This window comes from Tripterygium wilfordii, chromosome 17 (genome assembly GCF_013401445.1).
Source record: "Tripterygium wilfordii isolate XIE 37 chromosome 17, ASM1340144v1, whole genome shotgun sequence".
NCBI classification, from domain to species: domain Eukaryota; kingdom Viridiplantae; phylum Streptophyta; class Magnoliopsida; order Celastrales; family Celastraceae; genus Tripterygium; species Tripterygium wilfordii.
The window spans coordinates 12855741-12880117 of NC_052248.1; the positions used below are offsets into that span (position 1 = coordinate 12855741).

Here is a 24377-nt window from a genome sequence, read left to right on the forward strand (position 1 = left end):
TTCATATGATATCGTAAGAATTTACGCGACATTTGGTTCATAATTAAATGAATATAAATATAAAGTGGATGTGATGATCAGTATTAGGTAAAAACATGGTTATATTTGATATCAAATAAAAAATGAGTTTGAGTGACAAAAAAAGTGAGTATAAGTGTGAATATTTTAATTTATAATAAAAATATAATATTATTTTATAATTAAATCCCATTTTACACCCTCCCAAAATCCAATCTAACAAGAAAATTGATGGAATTGATAATTCTCATCGTTATTGACCATCATTAAATCGTTTGTCAATTATTTTCATTCATATTCTTCAATGAATTCCAACATACTTTTCATTCTCACGACTAACCAAACATAGCGTGAAACTAACGTGGAGTTCCGCGAGCAAAAGTGCTAGGAGGAGGCGATAACGACTCCGTTACAGAAGTAGTACACGTAATTAAAAAGCCAAGGCATCTGTTTCTTTCTTTCTTTATAACGTGAGAGGAAGGAAGGACACCGTGGTCCGCGAGGATGGGCTCCACCATTTTCTTCGCCGTGCTGATGAGATGAGGGCCTAAAGAGAACAAACACGTTTCACATCATCATCAGCCCAACTGTTCGCCTATTTTCCCTCTGATTTCGTGTACTTTCCGGCGATTAGCTCAATCGATCTGCTTCTATTCCAACAGCGTCTGCCATCGTAAAGTAATACTGTATACTCATCTGTGTTTTTTTTTTTTTCCCTTGTAAGTTGCTGTGGTTAATTTAGATTCGAATATGGTCGATTTTGGGGGAAAGAGCCCATCTTTTGAAGTGAGTTGATGTTTATGGAGTTTTTGGTTGATTAGGTGGTTTTTTGGTATGTGGGTTGCTCTGAACTGGAACTATGGATTCGTCGGTGTACTGTTTTTGGACTTTTGGGGAAGGAGTGAGGCTGATCAGTAAAGAGCAATTAAGGTCGTATTCTCAATTTGGGGCTTTGATCTGAAACTCTGATTGGGTTTCGTTTGTTAACTTTGCACTGAATTGATTACTCGTTCTTTGAAGTTTTGATAGCTATTTTATCTCTAAGTTTAAGCCATGGAAACGAGATTTGGAACTGAAGCTTATCGTCTTTATGGTTTGGGTTCTGTGGATTATCCTGTGTCGGGGAAAAGGACCTCTGAATGGGATTTGAATAATTGGAAGTGGGATGGAGATCTTTTGATTGCTACTCCATTGAATCCGGCATCTTCCAATCAAGTTACCCAACAAGTTTCCCCTCATGGGAGGGGAAATTCTTCTAATAGCTCATCAGCATGCTCTGATGAAGTGAATCTGCAAATTGAGAAAGGGAAGAGGGAATTGGAGAAGCGGAGACGAGCTGTTGTTGTTGAAGATGAGAACTTGACCGAGGATGAAACGGGTACCCTTAGCTTGAAGCTTGGTGGGCAGGATTATCCGATTAGCGAAAGGGATAGAGGGAGCTGGGAGGGAATGAGTGGGAAGAAGACTAAGTTGGTTGGGGGTACCACCAGTCGTGCAGTTTGTCAGGTGGAGGACTGTGGGACTGATCTGAGCAAAGCCAAGGATTATCATAGGCGACATAAGGTTTGTGAGATGCATTCCAAGGCCAGCAAGGCACTCGTGGGGAATGTTATGCAGCGATTCTGCCAACAGTGTAGTAGGTCAGTGTTATTTTTGGGTCATTTTAAAATGCCTTTGTTCTTGATACACATTGCCTTTTGAGTTTGGAATGAACCATGGTGCTTTTTGTTAGTAATAGTATCATGAAAGATGAAACACATTTGGGCTGCCAATTTCGTTGCAGACTAATGTGAATCATGGTCGTGGACATGTTGGCTTGTAAAAATTCGAAAGGTTATTGCTCTTTCGTGGAAATTTTTGAAAGCTAATGGTCCCTCATCATGATGTCATGGTTAACTGCTATTAACTCCTTGAAATGTGTATCTGAAAAATAAACTTGTTTTCTTTGGTCATATCTTTTTAAATTTTGGCAGGTTTCATGTCCTTCAGGAGTTTGATGAGGGGAAGAGAAGTTGCCGTAGACGTTTGGCTGGTCATAACAAACGGAGGAGGAAAACAAATCCCGATGCTGTTTCTAATGGAAATACTCTGAATGATGATCAGAATAGTGGCTATCTACTGATAAGTCTCTTAAGGATTCTTTCGAACATGCATTGTAAGCAACTCTATGCACTGTCCAATATAATGATGAGAAGTATTTTACATGTCTTTTTGGCTTTATCATTTGTGTAACCTTGTTTTATTTCTTAATGTTATACCCATCCTAAAGCCTATGTCTGCATCCTCTAACTTCACCTCTAAAGTCCTTATGGTTTGAAATGAAATCATGAAATAATCGCCGATAGTGAGTTTTCAAAGTTGATTACTAAATGTTCCTATGGTGTTTAGAGGATTGAATATTCAATGCTGAAAATGCCTGAAATATTGTGACTACAAGCAATTATGTGGACTGTTTGTGAGATGGAAATTCTTTTGTTAGATGTTAACATATCCAACTGCGATATGGGTGAGCAGAAGAAATGAGAGGTTCCTTCCTCAAACTTGTGTTCATATTGAATAATATCAATAGTCCTGTTTTTTATTTTATAAATTTTAAATGAAGATTCTTGGACATGTAAACTATTTTTGCTAGCATGCTTTTAATAAATCACGGACAACTATTTCCACAGAATTTTAAACTGTAGAATACCTGTTTCCCCTATCATGCCATTAAGATTCCCTGTCTCTTGCTGCGACTCAGTAGACTCCTCCAACAATTGTCAATTTGCTTAGGAGCAGGTATGGATTTCAAAAGGCTTCTTATCCTTAAAAACTGTGCTGTCATTTCTGCAGTCTTCAGCCTGCAAGCTCAAACACCATACTTTTAAAACTTTAGGTGTAGACCACTAAGTTCCTATCTGTAAAGGATGTCCAAACCTCTATCAAGGTTTCTCAAGATGCTCTTTGACAGTTACCTGGATTCTTGTCCACTATCATGTTAATACTATGGTGAAGGATGAATCATCTGTTGATGGAGTAATATGCTTATTAAGTGGAAAACTTGCTGATGTGGTTTTCTGAAGATTTATTTGGCCATCTTTCAATTAGCAGTGGTTTTTATTTTTATTTTCTGCTTCATTTTTGCATTAGTTGCATGATATTGCATTTGAAAAAAAGGGTTGCATGATATTGAGATGAGTTGTTGTATTTTTCATGCCTTCAGCCAATAAATCAGAGCAAACCACCAACCAAGATCTGCTTTCACATCTTTTGAGGAGCTTTGCCAGCCATTCTGCTGAACATGGGGGTAGAAATGTATCTGGCTTCTTGCAGGAACATCAGGATTTGCTGAATGACGGGAATTCAATTGCGAATTCAGAGGTAGTCACTGCTTGGCACTCAAATTGTCAAAGAGCTCCAAGTCCTTTTAAACAACATCTAACAGACCCTATTTCCGAGATGCCACAGGATGGTGTATCTGGACATGTTGCTGTGGCTGCACCTTTGCAGACACTTTCTGCGAAGCCCAGCACGATTAACAAATTGCCCACTTATTCAGAAGTCCGGGACAGTATTGCAGGGCAGACGAAGATTAACAATTTTGATTTAAATGACACATATATTGACTTGGATGATGGCATGGAAGACATAGAAAGATCACCTGTCCCCGGAAATCCAGGCACTAGTTCCCTTGATTGTCCATCATGGAGACAACAAGATTCTCATCAGTCGAGTCCCCCTCAGACAAGTGGGAACTCAGATTCAGCATCTGCACAGTCACCTTCTAGTTCCAATGGAGATGCTCAGGTACGTATTTATGGCTTTCTATGTGTTTTACTCCCCTTTTATATCCCCCATATGTGGAATGTAGATGGAATAATACAGATTGCTTAAGTTCGTTTATTCACAAAGGAATCTGATAGGTTTGTGCTCAGGATTTTAACCTAGGAGCCTTTACTATTTGATGCTTTGCATTATAACACTCCACCGCGAAGTAAAATAACTAAATTATTGAATAAGCACTAAACGACAAAAGAAGAAGAAGAATCCAAACAAACAGACCAGCATCCGATATAAATTCTTCACAATGGAATGGACTTGTATCAGTTTCACAGATTGTACCATATTGTTGTCATTTTTTGTTGAGTATCATATTGTTATCATTATAATTAAATTTTGATATATGAAATATACATGGTGGTAAAATGGAATGTGACATGATTTCATGGGGAGAACTTGCCAACCGTTGTTCCTGAAACCATTGTGCTTGGTCCAGGCACTTACACTCAATATGCTACCTGGACCATGCCAATTTCTTATGTCTCACAGTTACTAAAAATTTGTAAACATATTGAAGGTGAAGCTGCTTGTTTCTTAATAGTTAAATCACCCTCCCCTCCTTCATTTTTTTTTTCAGAGCCGCACTGGTCGGATTGTTTTTAAACTATTTGGAAAGGAACCAAATGATTTTCCTCTTGTCCTGCGAGCACAGGTATTTAAGCCTCTAATATGATTTGAGTAGGCCTTTATGGTTCTTTATTTCTCTTGGAAAATACAGTAATGTGGATGTTTGAACTTCCAGATTCTTGACTGGTTATCTCACAGTCCTACTGACATTGAGAGCTACATTAGGCCTGGTTGTATCATTCTGACAATTTATCTTCGTCAAGCTGAAGATGCCTGGGAGGAAGTAAGCTTTGCCTGGATAAGTTCAATTCATTATCCCTCCATCCCCGATTTTCTTTCCCGTTTTCACTTAAGTAGGTTTTTTTATAAAACACTTATTGCCTTACAAGAGGCGATCATGTGGCCAAGTGGTAGAGTTGCAGGGGTGCAACCTAGAGATCACATGTTTAATTTCTAGAAACAGCCTCTCCACGTATTATGTGGGGGTAAGGTCTGCGTATATCTTGCCTGTTCCCGACCCTGCCTACTGTGGGAGGCTTGTGCACGAGAGTTGTTTATTTTTACAGGCGAGCATGTGACCCAATAGGGGTGCAACCTAGTGGTCACAAGTTCAATTCCTGGAAACGACGTCTCCAAATGTGGAGAGGACTGCGTACATCTTGCTTGTCCCCGACCCCGCCATTGCAGGAGCCTTGTACGCGGGAGTTGTTTACCTTTTTTTTTTTTTTTCCCACTTCTGGCCTTACAATTCTTGATTGTTTCTGGTATAGCTTTGCTCTGATTTGAGCTCCAGTTTGGTTAGGCTTCTGGATGTTTCGGATGACACTTTCTGGAGAACTGGATGGATCTTTATCAGGGTGCAGCATCGGATAGCATTTATTTACAATGGTTTGGATTTTTTTTTCCCTTTTCAATTTGTATGTTGAATTTAATACTAGGGTTTTTTACATGTAATATTGAACATCTTGCCAACTTCTTGATACCACAGGTTCGGTTGTTGTAGATAGATCCTTACATCTCAGAAGTAACAACTCTTCAAAAATTTTGAGTGTGACACCAATTGCTATATCTGTGTCTGAAAGTGTTCAGTTTTCAGTAAAAGGCATCAACTTGTCTCAGCCCACAGCAAGGTAGTCATTGTCTGTCTGCTCATTCTGGGCGCTAAATGCCCTTAAATTGATGTAGCGATGACATGTGTGAATATTGAGATTGGTGTCAGTGCAAAATATGATTGGTATTGGATATCCCATGATGCTATAGTCTTTGATAATTTTGAACATTTTTAATCAGGTTACTATGTGCTGTGGAAGGAAAGTATCTTGTTCAGGAAGCCACTCAGGACTTGCTGGATGCTACAGATAATATTAAGGAAAATGATGAGCTCCACTCCATCAATTTTTCTTGTACTATCACTACAGTGACTGGAAGAGGATTTGTTGAGGTGCTGTTGTCGTGTTCCTTTTTGGTCCAATTTTTTTGTTTCTTGTTTGCTTATTTTTATTCAACAGGAACACATGTGGATATGCACTAAAGAACCATTCAGTCCTCTGTTCACGAGCACATATGCTCACATGATTTTGTTTTGTTGGGGGTTTGAGCACATATGCTCACATGATTTTGTTTTGTTGGGGGTTTGAGTTGATAACACAAGTTAAACTACGATCTAAGTCCGTCGGATTTTTCAGTACGTGGGAGTTTTATGTGTTGTTGAACTAGGTTAAGCTTGGGCTACTAGTATCATGGGATCGTAGTTCATTGTAGCAAAATCGTCTGTAATTATGATTTGATACTGGTATATTTACATACAAATCATGCATTTGGACCATCTTGTATCTTCATTTCTAAACATTTTGATCATACTCTGAATGAGGGAATTTATGGCTACACGTTCTGTTTTGCCTCATAGAGAGGCACCTACATGTATAACTGTTAGCACTCTTGTGTACATTTCTTTATGGAACCTGGAAATAAAACAAATCCAAAGTTGATTTGTTTCACCTATTGGCATGAGACCATTTTGTTTTACATTATTGACCATTTTAAGCATCCATTTCTATAAGGTGATTCTGGTCTGTTCTTGATTTTGTACAGATCGAAGATCATGGTTTTGGCAGCAGTTTCTTTCCATTTATAATTGCAGAAGAGGATGTATGTACAGAAATCCGAATGCTTGAGAGTGCTATCGAATTTACTGAAACTGATGCAGATGTTGAGGTAACTGGAAAATCTGAAACCAAAAATCAAGCCATGGACTTTCTTCATGAGATGGGTTGGCTCCTCCATAGAAGTCAATTGAAGTGCAGACTGGCCCAATTGGATCTTGACGCTGACCTCTTTGCTTTACGACGTTTTAAGTGGCTTATAGAGTTCTCAATGGATCGGGAATGGTGTGCAGTAGTAAAAAAACTCTTAGGCATATTACTTGATGGCACTGTGGGGGCAGGGGAGCATCCAACACTGATCCTTGCAATATCGGGGATGGGTCTCCTTCATAGAGCTGTGAGGAGGAATAGTAGGTCACTGGTGGAGCTTCTCCTTAGATATATCCCTGAAAAAGTTTCAGATAAATCAGGATCAGAACACATGGTACTGGTTGGCGGAAATCCTCAAAGCTTCTTATTTAGACCAGATGTTTCCGGTCCTGCAGGTTTGACTCCACTTCACATTGCGGCTGGTAAAGATGGTTCTGAGAATGTGCTGGATGCTTTAATTGATGATCCGGGAATGGTAATTACTTCCCTCACTGATTCATATCATAACATGCTAGATGAGAGATTGTTTGGATTTAGCACTTACTATATCTGGTATGATTTTTTTTTACATTTTTAGATGCTTGTACATTGTGCATCTATGTTCATGACCATAGTCTTTAAATGATTCATTTGTAAAGCTAGTATGATTATGCAAAAGAGAACCTTTTTTTAGATTTTTTTTGATGAGCACATACAATTGCCCCGACCGAACAGCTGTAACCTTTAATAATTGATATTCTCCTACATCTACATGTCAAGGTTAGACCAGTGGGTAGCGAATGTAATTTTAGGCCAGCAGTGAACTATCAGGTCTTGGGTTTGATTCCCCTGCTGTACCTGGCTTTAATTACTACTAGTGTTCTGCAGCTGGTTGCTAAAATATGGTCCTTCATTTAAAAACTTTTAGCAATCTCGTTCCTTTCCAGGTTTTTCGTGATTGATTAGAGTGAATGTTCTTTCCCAATATCGTCAAGCGTTGGTGATCTGATTGGTGACCTACTGGGATTATTGAGTTATTAGTCTTCTGTTTACATTATTGAGTTATTAGCCTTTTGATAATGGTTAGATAATGTGTACACTGCTGTTAGTCGGCTTTTATGTTATCGGTGATCCTGCATATATTATGGGAATTGTATGGAAGTGCAGATGGTGCGTAAATTGCTTATCCTTTCGATGAACTTATTTAATTTTGTGGAAGTTAGAAACATGTCTGATGAAAGTGTGTTAATAATAAAAATGAATTTTTTTTGGAATGATCACATCTTGCTGATCCAGGTGGGAATCGAAGCGTGGAAGAGCGCTTGTGACAGCACGGGCTTCACTCCTGAGGATTATGCTCGTTTGCGAGGCCACTATTCATACATCCACCTTGTTCAGAGGAAGATAAACAAGAGAACTGCTGCTGGGCATGTGGTTGTAGACATTCCAGGCTCCGCCTCCGATCACAAAAACAACCAGAAGCAGAATGTATTGTCAGCCACTAGCTTCGAAATTGGACGGACAGGATTGAGACCTACTGGACAGCACTGCAAGCTCTGTGATTCTAAGCAGACTTATGGAATAGCCGGCAGATCTCTGCTGTACAGGCCGGCAATGCTCTCAATGGTGGCGATTGCTGCAGTCTGTGTATGTGTGGCACTTCTATTTAAAAGCTCTCCTGAAGTTCTTTACGTGTTCCGTCCCTTCAGGTGGGAAATGCTGGAATTTGGAACAAGCTGAGGTCCAGTAACTCCATGTTTGGTTTGATTGGTGTTTGTTATTTATCTGTATGAGAGCTTTTAGACTCTGAAGTTGAGATCCCAGCTATAACTGATGCTTTGGACATGCTTCATATTCAGTAATATATTATCGACATATTTATTCACATCAGGGTATTGCAGACAAGTGAATATCTCTTCATGTTTCTGTCTTTTGCTTCTTTTTTCTTATGTGGAAGAGTGGTCTGATGGAAAGATAGCGTTACAGAATTATGCAGGGGAAAAAGCAATGAAAGGACTTGAAAGACATGAATGATGAATAGATTCTGTTCATTAAGTATTCATCCAAAAAAAAAATACTTGTCAAGTATGTGAAAATCAAGAACAATAAAAAAAAGGGTATAAAACTTAAAGATAGTTTCGAATAAAGATCAGGAACAATACTGGTATCATAAACACCAACCGCATAATTATGTAGCTGTTGGCAACTTCGTAAACATGTTTAAAGAATTTCCTTGGGGTAGGCATGAAAATGGGCCGGGCTGTCCGCAGGCGGCCCTATTTAGGCTCAGCCCAAGCTATCCCAATAAGACAAAGGGGTTGAGTTCAGACGTAATGTTAAACTCATTTAGGATTTAGGGTTAATTTTGGACTTGGATAAGTCCGGCTCGTAGCCCTTCAGGTCTGTATAATATATGTAAAATTGTACATATATTTATAGTTTTATACATAAGCCTTTTAAATTGAAATAAGAAGCCCAAAATTATATAGCAATTAAAGGACAATTTTAGTCATATCCCAGTTTTTACTAAATATATCCCTTGTTAATAGTAACTCATGAAATCTCTAAACTTTTATAAATACACTCAAATTACATAAATATGAGGAATGGAAGCGTCTTGTCACGAGGAGTCCAAATGTGGTGTTGGCTTCCTCCAATAGTAGCCATATTGTCCGGATCGGATGACTTTTCTCATGGTGGCCATAGACTTTCGAACGTGATTTCGACGATTATAGTGGATGAAACTCATCGGGTTTAGTTCGTGGTGGCTCGTGCTTCAATTTGGTGATAGTGGTTACTGGATTGATGTTCGAACGGCGACGACGACACCATGATTGGCTGTGGGTGCTCGTGAGGAAAAAGAAAGAGATGATGAGTGGGTGAGGTATAAAGCGCATAAGTATTAAAGAAAAGACAAAGTCAAAGCAAAATCAATAAAATCAGGATACATTCAATAAAAATCGGTGCGACTAAACCTCCCAGCAATTAAATTCAAAAGCGTTTTAGTCACCAGAAATTCAAAAGCACCAATAAGCCTTTTAGATGTCATGTGCCCTAGCCTTGTCAATTGCTCTAATTCCTACACGATTATAGAAGAAATTCTGCCAGTCATCTTTATAAGCTATAATAATTGCTTCATTATAGCTTATAAAGATCAACCGTAAGAATGATGGATAATTCCCGAATTCACAACTTTTTCTCAAATGCGATTCTTCTTGACATTGATGCTCAACTGCAAACTTGAGCACAGCGAAATCTCTGAAAGAAGTAAAAAAAGGTATGTATTCTGCTTATGATTTGGTAAATTTTCTTTGCGTGATGAAGGTTTTTTCTGGTACTGTAGGGGTTTGGTAGTGTTTGACAGGTATTAGTAAAGTCATCAGAATATTTGTGCATTCCATGTAGAGACTGGCATCCATGAATTTGATGTTCATATCCTTTACCTTTTGTAAATTTGATTGATAATCTTGACTGCTGTCTGTGTATTTCATGGAATGCTCCATTATTGTTGAGCCTATTCATTTTCTTAGTGTTCTTGATTATGGTACCAATATCTTTGATTCATCTAATTCAACTGGTTTATAGTTACTAGAGCATGTCCTGTTGTTGGTAGATTAGTGATGTTGAGATTAGAGTACACTACAGGACCATTTGGTAATGTGAATGGTAAGGTAGATGAACAGAAAGCATAAGAGAGGTCTTATTCCACATTTGTGCCGCTTGACATTGATTGAGAGCACGTTTGTGACGAAGAGAAAGATTTAGGGAGGCTTGAGAAAAATGAGAAGAAGGTGAAAGATGAAGCAAAGAGCATGATAAAGATGTTGAAGAAGGTAGAAGGATAACTTGTCAAGTATGTGAAAATCAAGAACAATAAAAAAGGGTATCAAACTTAAAGGTGCTACGGGAACAAGTCAAGGGATGGAAATGTATTGGAGTACAAAAATTATGTCTACTGTTTTTAACTTTTACATCATTTCAACTTAATTCAGTTTGGACATAGCGAGTCCAAGTGAAGCCTTTGAATAAGTAAATTTATCAGTAAATTTCACTCAAAAAAGAAAATTATCAGTTAAGTAATTGACCAACTGTAGTTAGTGTCTGATTTAAAAATTATGCGTAATAAGATGCCCTGATAATTTAAAAATCTAATATTCATAGTTGTTCCAAAATTAAAGGTCGCATTCAGAAAAGAAAGGGTAGAAGGCAGAGAAAAAGGAATGAATGTTGAATAGACCATGTTCATCGTTTGTTCATATAAGATATAACAAATCACCACTTTAACATCTTTAATGACAATGTACCTAAGCAAGCGTTGAAAGCCTAAGGTTTCAATCATTATGTTAGTATTCATCAGAACAGGAGGGTCTCATTGTTATTATTTCTCTGACTGTTAGTATGCTTATGGAGAGATTTTTCTTTGATATTTTAAGGTGGTGCGGTTCTATTAGTCTCTATCACCATACTTAGATGCTGTGATTTTATTCCTTTGTGCAAAAGTTAGACAGTGAATGCATTAGGATTTCAGAAGATTAGCTCAATACTAAAAATAGATACCATGGAATTTGAAAATTTGTATGTCATAGATTTTTTCTTTATCTTTTTTGAAAGTTAACTTTTGCTATAGCATATGCAAAGCCAAATGCAGAAGCAAGCGGAAATGCGAGAAGAACAACTGATGCTATCCATAGGTCGCTGTAGTCATATCCGTAATAACTTTTCAAGAAAGTGCTGATTGGTTTGCGTTCTCCGTAAACTAAGACTTCCTTGTCAATATCTCCATATTGTGATGTTAGGAGATTTTTTAGGGACCAGGCATTTGGGCAAATCCAATAACCCCAAACCCACCATTTTGGGAATTGCTGCAAGCAAGAATATGATCTCAGAGTCAGTTGAATCAAACATTGTGGAGGGAGGAATGAAACTCTTTTACCTAAAAATGCAAACTCTCAAGTATTTGTTGCTGTCTCAATGAAAGAATGACTGGGGTGTGGGTAATGGTTTGTGTCCTTTCATTCATTTAGATTTTTGCAAATAGCGACATGCATCATGAAATTAATAAAATATTTGGGACACATATGCACATTGATTATCCACAGTTAAGGAAAGCTGCGAGTGATAAATTAAGAAGAATGATAGGCCAATCAATGTCTTTGCAATTCTGAAGAAAAAGAAAGGCGGAAATCTGCTTACCGGTCTAGGTATGAGGTATCCTGAAAACAGATTCAACAGGGTGTAGAAGAAACTTGCAAATACTGAAGCCACTTGGAAAGTTGGGGTTAATGAGGCAAGCAACATCCCAAAGTATGTGAAGAATAACAATGTACAAAACATTGTGTAGAAATACTTAAATATCTTGTAGATTGACCAGATGAAATTTATTGCTGGATACGTAATTGCTGAGAACAACACTGCTTGAAGGAATACATATGGAATTTCTACTGTCACCTACAGCATATAGAACAAAAAGACATTCTGAATCTCATCATGGGATTTAAAACACAAGCTAGTACCCTAGGACAAAAAATTTACCTGTGCTAATGAATAAGCCCATGAGGAATACATTCCAGCGAACCGTTCTCGGTATACAGTAATGCGCTCAGTGGCTATGAATGGTAGGACAGATGAACAATTGGCTACTCCCATAAATTGCAAGAGAATGAACATTGATCCCAAAACATTGAATAGATCTTGCTCATCATGTCTGGACAACAGAGCTCACTTCTTTAGCGTCTTGAATAAAGGCATGTATTCTTAATGCGTGTGGATTTTCCAAAGATGATATGAAACTAAATTGCAGGATGAGGCAAAATTATTATTTGCTCAGTATAATTGCTTACAGGTTCTGTCCTTTGGTTTCTGAACGGTCATGTGATTTGGTGTATTATGAAATATCAAAAATGTAACTGAACTGTAAATTTACTTACATCTTCTGTCCTTTCTGCCAGAGAATTGCTCCAAATAACACAGAAGATCCCATAGCAAAAATCAAGCGAGCCAAATTGTATCTGGGACTCCTCCAGTAGGAGAGGTTTTGCTTCCAGAGGCATGCCTTGAATTGCTCCAGTCCATTTTGTGGATAGCGCATAGAAAAGTTTAGTTCAATTGAACCAGGTTCTGGTACGCTCAGTTCTCTGACTAGTTCTTCGTTTTTTCTGCGCATGAACAGAACATACATCACCTTGCTTGATGATAGTGGTGCATAAACCAGAATAATAACCTTCGAAGGATTTATGAAATGTTTGCTTGTTTGTTAGCAGTTGGCACAAGTTTTAAGACATAACTAATGAGGAAGCATGTTATATTTGCAAAACTTTTAACTTGTTTGTTATGGTTAAGCTTACTGGAAGAGATAAGACTCAGTGTAGAGCTGAGCGAAATCTAAACCAAGTTGAGCTTCTGCAGAAGTACTAGTGATCTCTAACATCCATGTTGCTGGGTTATAATTTTCTTTAATTTTAGGCACTCCTGGAATACCCTGCAGAAAATACTAGGGTTAGTAATCTATCAAACTAAACCAAAATGTGTAAAATAAAAATGCTAGACTCCTAATACACTTTGCTGTATGTATAGCTCACCTCAAAATATTCAATAAGCTTATTTGAATGCCGACCCAACTCTCCAGAATATATTATCTTTCCTCCTCTTTTCATTAAAATAAGCTGCAAAAAGTGTTTATCAGTAATATAGAACATACATTGCCTTACATTTTGTCAACTGGCTCCTCCCACTTGTTATTAAATGCCCAGGAAATAGTAAACAGTATGAAGATTAAAGTTTAGTAAGATAAAAAACATAGATAAAAAAAATTGCCCTGGAAAATGTAATACATTAATACTTTTACTCTCAATTCTTAGTCTCGGTAATCTTATATGCTACAGCTAATCAAAGATACATTTTTTTTCAACGAATAACTTAAAATTGTTATATCTTGAATTTTTTTTAACCATAACAAAGTTGAATTATAACACAGAAATATGAATTGGTTTATACCTTTTCTCCGATTCATGATCCAAAAACAGAACGAAAAAAAGTAGGAAGTTAATACCTCATCAAATGCCTCAAATATGTCAATGCTCGGCTGATGTATGGTACAAACCACCGTCCTCCTTGTATTGACAATATTCTTTACAACTCGCATGACAATAGCTGCTGCTCTGGCATCTAGACCGGAAGTTGGTTCATCCATAAATATTATGGATGGATTCGAAACAAGTTCAACTGCTATTGTTAGGCGTTTGCGCTGCTCAGTTGATATTCCACTGACACCAGGAATGCCAACTAAAGCATCTTTGATTCCGTCAAGCCCAATCAGCCGAAGAACTTCTGTAACAAATTCCTGTTTGTAATTGTAACATTCAATGTTAGTTTTCTTCTGCAATATAAGGTAAGCTTATTCTACGCATGCAAGTTCTGAATGCTCAAGAGAGAGTGGCTTCTGTATCATTGGTAAAAGGTTAATGATCAATTTTTTTTTCCTGTTAATTACAACCTCCCTGTATTTTTCAAAATTTTCTGTTATTTCCAAGTTTCCATTAGTTATCCAACTTGATCTTTAAGCCTGTTAAAATTCATTTTCTTAGATAATACTAGACATAAATACTAGAGAGTAGCTACATGCAGCATATTCAGTTCATAAGACTTCTTACAGCTCTTGTGTGGTTGTCAATCTGAGCTGGCAAGCGTAGCCAAGCTGAGTACGCAACTGATTCTTCTATTGTAATTTGTGGAGAATGTATGTCACTTTGCTCACAGTAACCAGATACTCTGGCATATGTGGATTGAACTTTGGGATACCCTCCAATTCTTATCTCGCCAGTAATCATACCACTGGTTTTTCTTCCAGAAAGAACATCCATCAGGGTTGTCTTCCCAGCTCCACTAACCCCCATCAGCGCTGTGAGAATCCCAGGTCTAAATGTTCCTGTAACATCTTGAAGAAGCTGTAGTCTTTTTTGTTTAAAACCTTGCTCTCTTAGTTTCTGGGGCAGAAATATAATGTTGTCATTAAATGATAGTGAACCTAACTGGTGATTGTAAGTTCATGGATGATGTTGTTACCTTGGGAGTATCAACAAAGTATTGCACATTCTCAAATGTTATTGTTATAGGTCTGAAAGGCAGGACAATTCCTGTACTAGACAAAATCACTAGTGAATTACAGTCGTGAGAAATGCTAATTTATCATTTTTTTTTTATATTATCAGTCACAGACAAACAGCAAGAGCTTCTAACCAGTATTTTCTGTCTCTGCAACAGATTTTGGCAAATGAGCAGGAGCTAATTCTTTCCCTTCGATTATGCTGCTTGTGTTTTCTGAACCTTTTCGATTAGAGAGTTGTTCATGAGAAATAGTCTTATGAGAACTCCCTGGAGCTGCAACGATTCATATTTCAAGAAGTACAGGTTAGTATTTACAAAAAAAAAAATGTCAATTATTCTTTTTGCGTTTTTGTTTTATTAGCACATATATATTAGACTTACGCTTCAAATAACTCAGTGCACAAGTAAATCCAATATTGAAAATGATCCAAAATCCAAGTAATGCTCCTATTGATATCCAATAAAAGTAATCATTGAAGTACAGACCACGTTTCCTCAGAATTTGCTCTCCTAAAGTAGTATTTGAAGATGAGACCTGAGTGTAAAAAATGAGAAACCGGTAAAATTTGATGTTAAGGATTACAGTAACCTCGATGTTTTTGCAGTTGATAAAGAATATAATCTGTTCAGGTTCACCTTTTGCCACCTTGGAGCAAGGAATTCATTCACTGACGATCCTATTTCAGCATATGACAGCGGTGAAAGCCAAAAGCACCATGCCAGCCAAACAGGCAAAGAGGCTGCAGCACAGTAAATCTATTAGTGGTTTGAATTTTAAAATCTAATTCATAGAAGTCATGACTGGCCGTACGTTTTGGAATTATGAAGCCACCAAATAGGAACATAACCGATAAGCAGAAAAGACTGCTGATTGATGCAATAGATGGATTTCGAATTATTGAAGCTATTAGACGGAACATTGATACCGATACTTGGTGTACAAGGAAAAGAAGAAGCATTTGACGGAAAAACCTGTCCATTATACCAAACAATGAGATGTGAAAGGGATAGAATAAATTTAAAATGCTGGGCAATGGCAGGAGTATCGCCATTAAGAACACACCTTTCTGGTTCTGGACTGTAGCCAATGACATAATAGGTAATAGCTGTCCAGAGAAAAGCATCCAGGAAGGAAAATGGAATCTTCAAAATGGCTGCTGGAATGGAATAAGCCCATGCGGGATAGAAGTAGAAGTCTCTTTGCTTATAGAAGACTGGGAGTCTTGATACAGTCAAGGACAATTCTGCAATTCCATTAGTCATAAGTCTAATGAGTGCATAAAACAAGGAACCCATGTAGTAAGTTGCATGGACCATGTCAATTTTCATCCAGGTGCGTAGGAATATTGTCATCGTTATTGCTGCAACGACTACAAGCTGCACGGGGTAAAACGACACAATCAGAAAGACTGTAGGTTTTTAAGATTAAATGATACCAGCTGCATGGCAACTACCTGTGCGGATTTGAACACATGAACAAATGAGTTGCGCTTCATAAGTAGCCATTCTCTTGTCATGCATGCTTTGAACAATTCCCATTTTCCCACGGAGTAGATATTGGATACTAAAGCATCTTTATGGCGCTTGGACATATTTAAAGGCATGGAGAGTTCTTCATCTAACTTCTGTCCAACAGGAAATTCTTTGAACATGTTTGCAAAGTTGTCAACAGTTACGTAATTCTGTGGTTGGTTGAGATACCAGTATTGTGCTTGATCTTTCTTTGAAACTACCTACACAAACAAGTCACTAGAGTATGTCAGTTCAAGGAAAATGTTGTCATCGTGCAAGAGAAATGAGCAGGACACACACTTCTTGAAGGAAGTCTGCAATGCCTTTCCGTGATGGACATCTGAAACCACAATGCTCAAAGAACTCTAAAACATTATTCCGAGGCCCATGGTATACAATCTTTCCTTCTGCCATCAAGATTATGTCATCAAAGAGGTCAAAGGTCTCGGGTGCTGGCTGAAGAAGCGCTATCAATGTGGTGCACTCTGTGATGTGTGTCAACTGCTGCAGACAGGTAACAATCTGAAAGGTTGTGGAGCTGTCTAAACCATTTGATATTTCATCCATAAAGAGAGCCCTTGTTGGACCAACTATCATTTCCCCTGGTGGCGCATAAAATCAAAGTAAGCATGGTTACAATGCAAGACTTTTCTTTTCCTTTCAATTTCTATGTTGGCTTGGTGCTTAATACTTTGAGAGTGAGTCATATTTAAACCGAACTAGTAACTACATGCATGCGATCAATAAGAGGTATTTCATGCTCTCTCTGATGTCTTATTAACTGTAATAAAGTTATTCAGCCTGGTATAATTCTTGACAAATTATGTCTTAAGTCTAAATTTTACAATATGCAACCTGTTGTCACCCGTTTCTTCTGGCCACCAGAAATTCCTCTTCTCATTGCATCACCCACAATTGTGTCAGCACAAATATCCAGCCCAAGAATCTATATATCCACAAAGGATCATGAAAATTTGTCATCTATTGGAGTGAGATAGAGCTTTGATATTGAACAGTTGGCGTGAGAACTCACCTTCAATATATAGTCTGTCTGGAGAGTGCTTTTTAATCCTTCGAGTGAAATTGCCTGGAGGTAAAACTTGTCAGTACTGAAGAGATGTTCAGCTTCTAGTCGGCTGAGTTGCCACTATTCAGGAATCTAATTAGGAAATAGATATGTTCTTTTTGCAAATTGTTTACCTTCATGTAAGTATCTACATCTGGTTCTGGGATAATGCCTGCTTGCTTCTCCCTTCTGCTGATTTCTTTCATGATATCTACAATGGCGTGCTGGTTAAAATTAAAATGGCAAGAATCACTTGGGAATATATGTTGTAGGGCAAACCATACCTGCTCTGCCTCCAATACCCTGAAACCGTGCTGAAAAATTGAGTGTCTCCCTTACAGTCATTTCAGAAGTGTGCTGATCATATTGACTTATATATGCTGATGTTTTCTGAGGAACAAACTCGTCGAATTTGTAACCATTATAGCTGATTTCTCCAGTTCTCTGAAATCAAACTCCATAAGCCTGTCGTTAACCTTTTGGCTTGGTTGATAATTTTTGTTGTGTCATCATATTATTTTATTTTTGTAAGCTAAATAAACACTAGTAACTTAAATCTCCCAAATCATGATTTATTAGTGAGAATGGCTTTTGAAATGTCAGGTTGCTTTTACTACAGGGTTTCTTGAGTACGAGAAAGACCTTGAGAGACTCGTGAAGCTTCCCCGCAAGTGCCTGTAACAATGTTGTTTTTCCACAGCCTGGAGGGCCTAGCAATAGAGTCATCCTGCATGGAACGTATTGTAAAACTGAGAAACATGATTAAGGTAAGGAAATGCTTCGTATTTGAATGGATTGTAGAGGATAGTTAGAAGAGCTTGTCGTTGGTCATTGATCATGAAAGGATAACTCTGAGCTTCAGTATGAACCTTGAAGGTTTGACGATGCCGGATACGTTCTTGAGAATCTTAATCTTGTGAACTTGAGATTTGCACCCAGTAATATCTGTCAAATTCTGTTCAGCATAATAAAATTCTTCAGAATCAAAAACCGGTCTGTTGTTTTCCTACAAAAACCATCAAACTAAGAGCACCAGTAATTTCATAAATTAGGTGAAACGAACCACCTTCCTTTCCTATAACTTAAACCAAATGTTTAAGTTCGTTTTTCTTGGCATGATTACATTTATCAGACGTGTTTTCTGATCCACAATACTTTTAAATACATATCCTATTATGCAGTATTTTGTGTTGCACAGGTTGCGGCCATATAGATGAAATGATTTCTCGCACAAAGCAATGATGAAAGGCATAGGTTATGCAACCATCTTCATTGTGCATGAAGAAAGAAACACTTACAGAGAACAAACTTTTAACGCTGTTCCAAAGGCTGGGAAGTGGTTTTCCATGAACTACTTCACATTCTGCTTCAACACATAAATTCTGATATCTAACTTCCACAGTTGGCAGTTCCAGACCCACTCTGAAACATGTAAGTTGGTATTAGATATTCTTTTGCTGTACGTTCAATACTTTATTTTGCACATTTATGTAAGTATATGTATAGGTATACTGCAAGCATTTACACATTGTAGCATTAGTCATAGATTATCACACATATCAAGATTCCCTTAAATTGCAAATCTATATAAGCACAAGAGGAGTACAATCTTACTTGTCAATTCTTTCTTTCAACTTCTGTAACAACCTGTGATTGTCTTCTTCGACTTTCTGCAGAACTCTATCGATGAAAACTCTCCGTTCTATTGCTCGAAGCTTGGTAAGGTCAACAACCCTTTTTGCCTCCCCATCCTCACCACCTTCGTTGTCAGACATTATCGACATTCTAAGTCGTTTTGTTGACGGTAATCTTTCAATTGCTGCCCACTGCAATGCCTCTTCTTCATCGTCGCGCTTCGTGCTTTCACGATCCAAGGATGCACTGGCGCGGCTTCCTTCTACGGTGGCTAATTCTAGTACTCCTAAGGACTCATCATCTGTCATTTTAGAGACTCCTGAGAGTAATCGAGCTTCCCTATCTGTATGTAATCGTTGAAATGGTTCAAAAGGTAAAGCGAGTAGTTGATTGTTAATCAATGGAGGTTAATGTTGTGTGTATGTGGCCGCTGTTTCTCTTTCAACCATGAAAAATGGCGATTTCGTTTTACAGGATGCCAAGAATAGTGGAAGAATTCAATTTGATTTGCATTTCTTTGGACGGGTGGCAGACTATAAATAGAACTATATCACTGAAATTACTTGTGTTGCTTACTAAAGAGATCATACTTTAATTCTTAATCTTTATAGTAAACTTTGACCCAAACCAGTTGACGCCAATTGTCATTCCATTGTAACACTCTTAAAAGTGGTCTGCATTTTAACTTATATATATATATAGACGGCTTTCTTGCCCAAAAGTTGGCTTACAAAAGTGGTTGTTTTTCTTTCATTGAATTAAATAATTATATTCATGCAATTTCTCTAATCGGCCAAAATAAAAGGAGAATTTATGTATTTTTTTCCAAAATAATAGTCAAATATTGATAATTGGATATAATTTTATACTTATATATACCAAAGAAAGCAATATTGGACTTGCTTTCTTGTCATTTGCGTGTCCAAAACTTGGGTCACTGAAGTGTTTATTATTATTCTTTGATTGAATTAAAGAATTCTATTCAAGCATTTTCTCTAATCGACCAAAACTAAAAGGGGAGGTTTAATTTAATTTATGTATTTTTCCAAAACAATAGTCAAATATTGATAATTTGATGTATTTATGAATGTAAACAAAGAATACAAATAAATAGCAACCAATCGAGTTACATCTCTTTGGTTTAAACTATTTTGAAATTGAATTAAGAATAGAAAAACAGAAAATGAAGAGTAATAATATAAAGAGTAGTTGACTAATAATGATATATTCATGCATTATTAAATTTAATACAAATCGGTTAAGTTGCCGATGTTGAATCAATATAGGCATGTGATATCCAATGATCCGGGGGAGGACTCCAACCAAAATTTTTTGAAAAAATGGTAGATTTGTAGTATTTAGGATAAGGAATCTGACAACATTTTTTTGGTTTAAAAACAAGAAATCAAATGACAACCCTACACCAAAACATTGTATCGGTTCGATTGTAGAACTAGCGAATAGTATACTGGTCCTCCCCTAATCCGATATCCAATGTATAATTGCCTACCAATATTGAATCAATGTATGACATCCATCTTTCGTTAACGTTTTATAACAAAAACCTGTTACTAAATTATAAAATTGATTATTTTCTTCCCATTTCCGTGGCGGCTAATAACTAATTATTATAGAAAAATTAAAAAAAATAAATTGACTCCTGTGTAAATTGTTTACAAACCTTTAAATCATTCCTTTTTTCACAAGCGATTTAGCCATATATAGCCAATTAATTAAAAAAATAATAATGTAGGTATCAGATTACCGAGAAGTTACATATTTTGTTAACTTTTTGTCAACTCTCTTCTTCTCTAATAAAATTAATTCATGGTAAAAGAATAGTAAAAGAATAAGAAATAAGTATTATTTTAATAAAGTAAAAAAATATGATAGATGATCTGATATAGTGTTGGTTGGATAGAGAATCTATAAAAATAGGAAACAATGACATTATATCTCTGTATTTTAAAGAATCTATTAAAGAAAAATCGATCTAGATGCCCTAAGACTTAAGTCTAAGAGCATTCGTATGTCTTATTCCTACAAGTTGACTTGTATATATATATTCTACGAATCAATAATTGCATATACACTAACGAAGCAATAATTGCAGATACACTGCATCATAACAGTATAGTAGTAGCAGTACGTGTGTATATATATATTAGGAATTTTCTTATGTGAACTAAAAGTATGAATCAATTTTGTGAACTTCAAATCTAATGATTATAATAAAACAAAACAAAAGTGAGGATCACAAATTTTCTGTGAGACCCATCATATCTATGATTGAAAAGTAGATTCACACTTTTGATTCATATAGGAGTGTGTGCGTGTATATATATATATATATGTTTTGTGGAAATAAAAAATTATTATAGATATCATATGTTTTCTTGGAAGTATTGTTTTACGCAACCTACGGCCGGCAATCAAGCCATGCCTTGTGGATTTAATTACTCTTTTTTTTTAAAACTCGCAAATTGTTTCTACTGCAAAAATGCATGGGTCCCGGGAAAATTAAAGAAATGCCCACTCAAAATTGCTGAGTCCCCATCTTTTAGTTACATTGTAAATGTGGTCCTGACTATTTTTAATTAGCACTTTTTTTTTAAAAGGGTTTAAATTCAACATTTCATTTCATAATAGCAAACGTTACACCTAACGTCACGTTAGCAATCTAAAAATTTACAAGTCCTAATAGAAGAATTACAAAGCCGGATAACAAATACCGGACTAACATCATCGTTGGATTGGAAACTTTTGTGTTTCATTATCAAAAAAAACAAAAAAAGAGTTTGTCTTTGCTACTACTAATCCTTTTCCGGGACATGCTTTTAGTTTTCATGGTATTCTTAGTGGGCATAGCACTTATGGTTATTGATCACCAACATAAAAAAATGTTACAAATCGATTGGTCATTGAAAATGCAAAAAGTCTAAAAAAAAATCATGGATAGATTACCAAAATAATGGTGGTGGATGTGTACTAGATAAACCATAAACTGACATGATAAAATTTTATGAATAAGATCACGTAAGAGTCCAACCATCATATTGAAAGTGTTAAAACTATCATATATCGTTAATTGTTGGAAATATAATCCAACAAAGGTGTGTCAATCACTTAACACACAATAATCGGTTTTTCAAATAAATCTTGGAGATCGGTTGGGTCGAGCTTCATTGACCTAATCCAAGGAGAATAAATCCGTGAGATCCCAATTCCAATGGATTGAGAGTGGACAAGCTATTGTGTGTAAGTGAGAGTCTAAATTATAAGAGAGAGAGAGAAGTGTCAAGAAAATGAATTTACTTTATGCATATATCAAGAGAGGGGTTATCTGTGAAAAATGAAAATAGGTGAAGCACGGAATTATAAGCATTATAGTTATATTTTTCTATAATATTAATGTAGATGAATTCTCTCATACGCACTTAAAATACACACATATGTTGCGCATGAGAGAATATAACTATAATGATGGTTATATATAATACATCTTTTTCATACATGAAACTGATTCCTTTTGTTCGGCATGAAGAAGCCTAAAAATAATGCCCACGATAAGCAAGCCACTAAGGAGTATTACCCATCGAGGACACAAAACCAGCAGTTGTGGTGTTTACATTTCAGGGTTTTTTTTTTACATGTTTTTGTTTGTGATGGAATTTGAGTGTTAGCGAACAAATGAGATCAGACGATGTGTGTAGGAGCAAACATTTTGGAACAAAGTCTCAAAAAGGAGCGCAAACGAAATAAAGAGGGCGGCCTGCAAGGGGCGCAAGCACACGAGGAAGAAAATAGAAACTGACTAATTAGATTAAAAGTTAAGAAATGAAAATTACATGCTCTGTTCGAGTCTTTAATTGATCAGACCTTGTAAAATCTAAAATCTAGGCTTATATACATGTTTTCTACAAAAATTGTTAACACTGATATTTACAATTGGATCTGTTGATTTGTTGTCAAGTGTCCCACCTTCTCTTAACCAGTGTTGAACAACTAAGTCCTCCCTGGCTGACACATGTCCTCCACGTCCTAATATTGCTCTACTTCCGTTAAGTCATGACTTCCGCGTTAACCACTCTCCTTCACACATCAAGATGCTTGTGTAACTGTTGTTGCCGCTTGTTTCGATCATTTGCCAGTTGTATGACCAATCTTCCTCGCTCAAGCTCCCAACTCGTTCAATCATTGTCCAAACCTAACCGTTTTACTCAACTTTCCTTCAACGAATTAAATGGCATTGGTATATTTTTATATGTAACAGTTTTACTTTAGTTGTTTCTTCTCCGTTTTTTATACTGTCCAGGCAATCATTTCCGATGCCCTATTGTAGCTCTTTTTTGGATGTTAATATATATATATATATATATATATATATATATATATCTCCTGTTTATCAAAAGAAGGGGGGAGGGGGGGTGAGGAGTATTATTGCTGTAGCTGTACTATTATAACCGACCCTAATTATGAATTGGTTTGACTCAATGCATCTCAAATTAAAGTATTTGTCGGCCCAGCAAAGCCCAACACTTTCAACCATAGTTGACTTGCATATATACACAACGAACCAATCATTTTATGTGTAAATGCACAACTATATATAAATACGTCATAACCATATACTACTAGTATGTGCATACGTACATATATATATATATATATAGTTTTCCTAGAATTATAGTTTTATGCAACCTACGGCCACGAATCAAGGCATGCCTTTGGGGATTGATCGTGATCAATATTTTAATTACTTTTTTTTTTTTTAAATCGCAAATTGTTTGTGCTGAAAAAATGTAAGGATCCGAGCAATAGCCTACATACCATGCATGTCAGATCTTTTGTTACCTAATTGATGATTTAGGGAACTTTTATTTTTTAATTTGATGCTTAATTTTTTATTAAACATGTATTGCAACATCATGTTGAGAGATGAGACCACTATTTGATTCTATAAATAGCAAGAGTAATAAAGAAACATATTCTGAATTTGACTTCTATTTTTCAAAAGAAAGTAAACGACATAATAAACATCAATCTTTTTCGAAGATGAACATTAACGAAGTCCGAAGAGATGCTGATTCATGTCCTCTTTGTTAGATTTCTGTCCTTTTGTGTTTGTATGACATGAAAAAGAATGTCTACGATTGCTAAGGCTAACGATATGTTTGGTTAGTCGTGGAAATAGGAACGGGAATTCCAAGAATTCTGATGTTTGATTGGTGAAGGAATTATGGGTGGAGTCCGGAAGTGATAATGGTGTAAAATAATAGTATTTTGGCATGTTCGAAAAATTTAATGTTTCCATGGAAAAAAAAAATTCAAGGCTTGATATTTGATCTCATAAAATAACCTCAAAAAATTAAGATAAATACAAATTAAAATTGATAATTTAAAAACCATGTACAAGATAAAATAAT

General features: G+C 36.5%; 2 protein-coding genes and 2 long non-coding RNA genes across 7 annotated transcripts; 3 read left to right on the forward strand and 1 right to left on the reverse strand.

Annotated features, from left to right (window-relative positions):
* Positions 1-444: 444 nt before the first annotated feature.
* On the forward strand, positions 445-8540 carry LOC119981711 (squamosa promoter-binding-like protein 1). Of its 2 annotated transcripts, XM_038824804.1 has the most exons (11): positions 453-1658; positions 1992-2173; positions 3221-3378; positions 3466-3804; positions 4415-4489; positions 4580-4687; positions 5175-5292; positions 5393-5534; positions 5695-5845; positions 6496-7131; positions 7932-8540. In XM_038824804.1, the coding sequence occupies exons 1-11, from the start codon at positions 1072-1074 to the stop codon at positions 8373-8375; spliced, it is 2940 nt and encodes a 979-aa protein (XP_038680732.1). In that variant the 5' UTR covers positions 453-1071; the 3' UTR covers positions 8376-8540. The 2 variants fall into 2 exon arrangements, with proteins under 2 accessions (XP_038680731.1, XP_038680732.1); XM_038824803.1 differs by having other exon boundaries at positions 445-1658; positions 3221-3804.
* A 1206-nt stretch (positions 8541-9746) lies between these two features.
* On the forward strand, positions 9747-15484 carry LOC119982772. Of its 3 annotated transcripts, none has more exons than XR_005464457.1 (5): positions 9747-9912; positions 12586-12755; positions 13785-14547; positions 14895-15041; positions 15344-15484. It is a non-coding gene; the product is annotated as an uncharacterized LOC119982772 (long non-coding RNA). The 3 variants fall into 3 exon arrangements; XR_005464460.1 differs by having other exon boundaries at positions 13785-14022; XR_005464459.1 differs by lacking the exon at positions 13785-14547.
* LOC119982770 (pleiotropic drug resistance protein 3-like) lies at positions 9937-19296 on the reverse strand. Its single transcript, XM_038826323.1, has 24 exons — positions 18931-19296; positions 18615-18738; positions 18186-18271; positions 17959-18043; positions 17601-17760; positions 17451-17527; positions 17284-17337; positions 17106-17196; positions 16551-16852; positions 16193-16471; positions 15802-16115; positions 15550-15710; positions 15375-15478; positions 15120-15273; positions 14871-15011; positions 14697-14767; positions 14285-14617; positions 13684-13974; positions 13214-13297; positions 12980-13113; positions 12563-12790; positions 12168-12339; positions 11829-12083; positions 9937-11497 (listed from the first exon to the last, which is right to left on the reverse strand). Exons 1-24 carry the CDS (start codon positions 19257-19259, stop codon positions 11231-11233), a joined length of 4296 nt encoding a protein of 1431 aa, XP_038682251.1. The 5' UTR covers positions 19260-19296; the 3' UTR covers positions 9937-11230.
* On the forward strand, positions 16736-19373 carry LOC119982771. The gene is made up of 4 exons (XR_005464456.1): positions 16736-16873; positions 17936-18083; positions 18515-18747; positions 18993-19373. It is a non-coding gene; the product is annotated as an uncharacterized LOC119982771 (long non-coding RNA).
* The last annotated feature ends 5004 nt before the right edge of the window (positions 19374-24377 follow it).

Bases quoted from the DNA above. Each gene is read 5' to 3' on its own strand.
- LOC119981711 (XM_038824803.1), top strand. From the start codon at position 1,072: ATGGAAACGAGATTTGGAACTGAAGCTTATCGTCTTTATGGTTTGGGT. The intron at 2,174-3,220 runs GTAAGCAACTCT...TCATGCCTTCAG, and splicing joins GATTCTTTCGAACATGCATT to CCAATAAATCAGAGCAAACC. The intron at 4,688-5,174 runs GTAAGCTTTGCC...TTTCTGGTATAG, and splicing joins CTGAAGATGCCTGGGAGGAA to CTTTGCTCTGATTTGAGCTC.
- LOC119982770 (XM_038826323.1), bottom strand. From the start codon at position 19,259: ATGACAGATGATGAGTCCTTAGGAGTACTAGAATTAGCCACCGTAGAA. The intron at 15,274-15,374 runs GTGAACCTGAAC...TTTTACACTCAG, and splicing joins TTGCTCCAAGGTGGCAAAAG to GTCTCATCTTCAAATACTAC. The intron at 12,340-12,562 runs GTAAGTAAATTT...TCTGTTGTCCAG, and splicing joins TGGCAGAAAGGACAGAAGAT to ACATGATGAGCAAGATCTAT.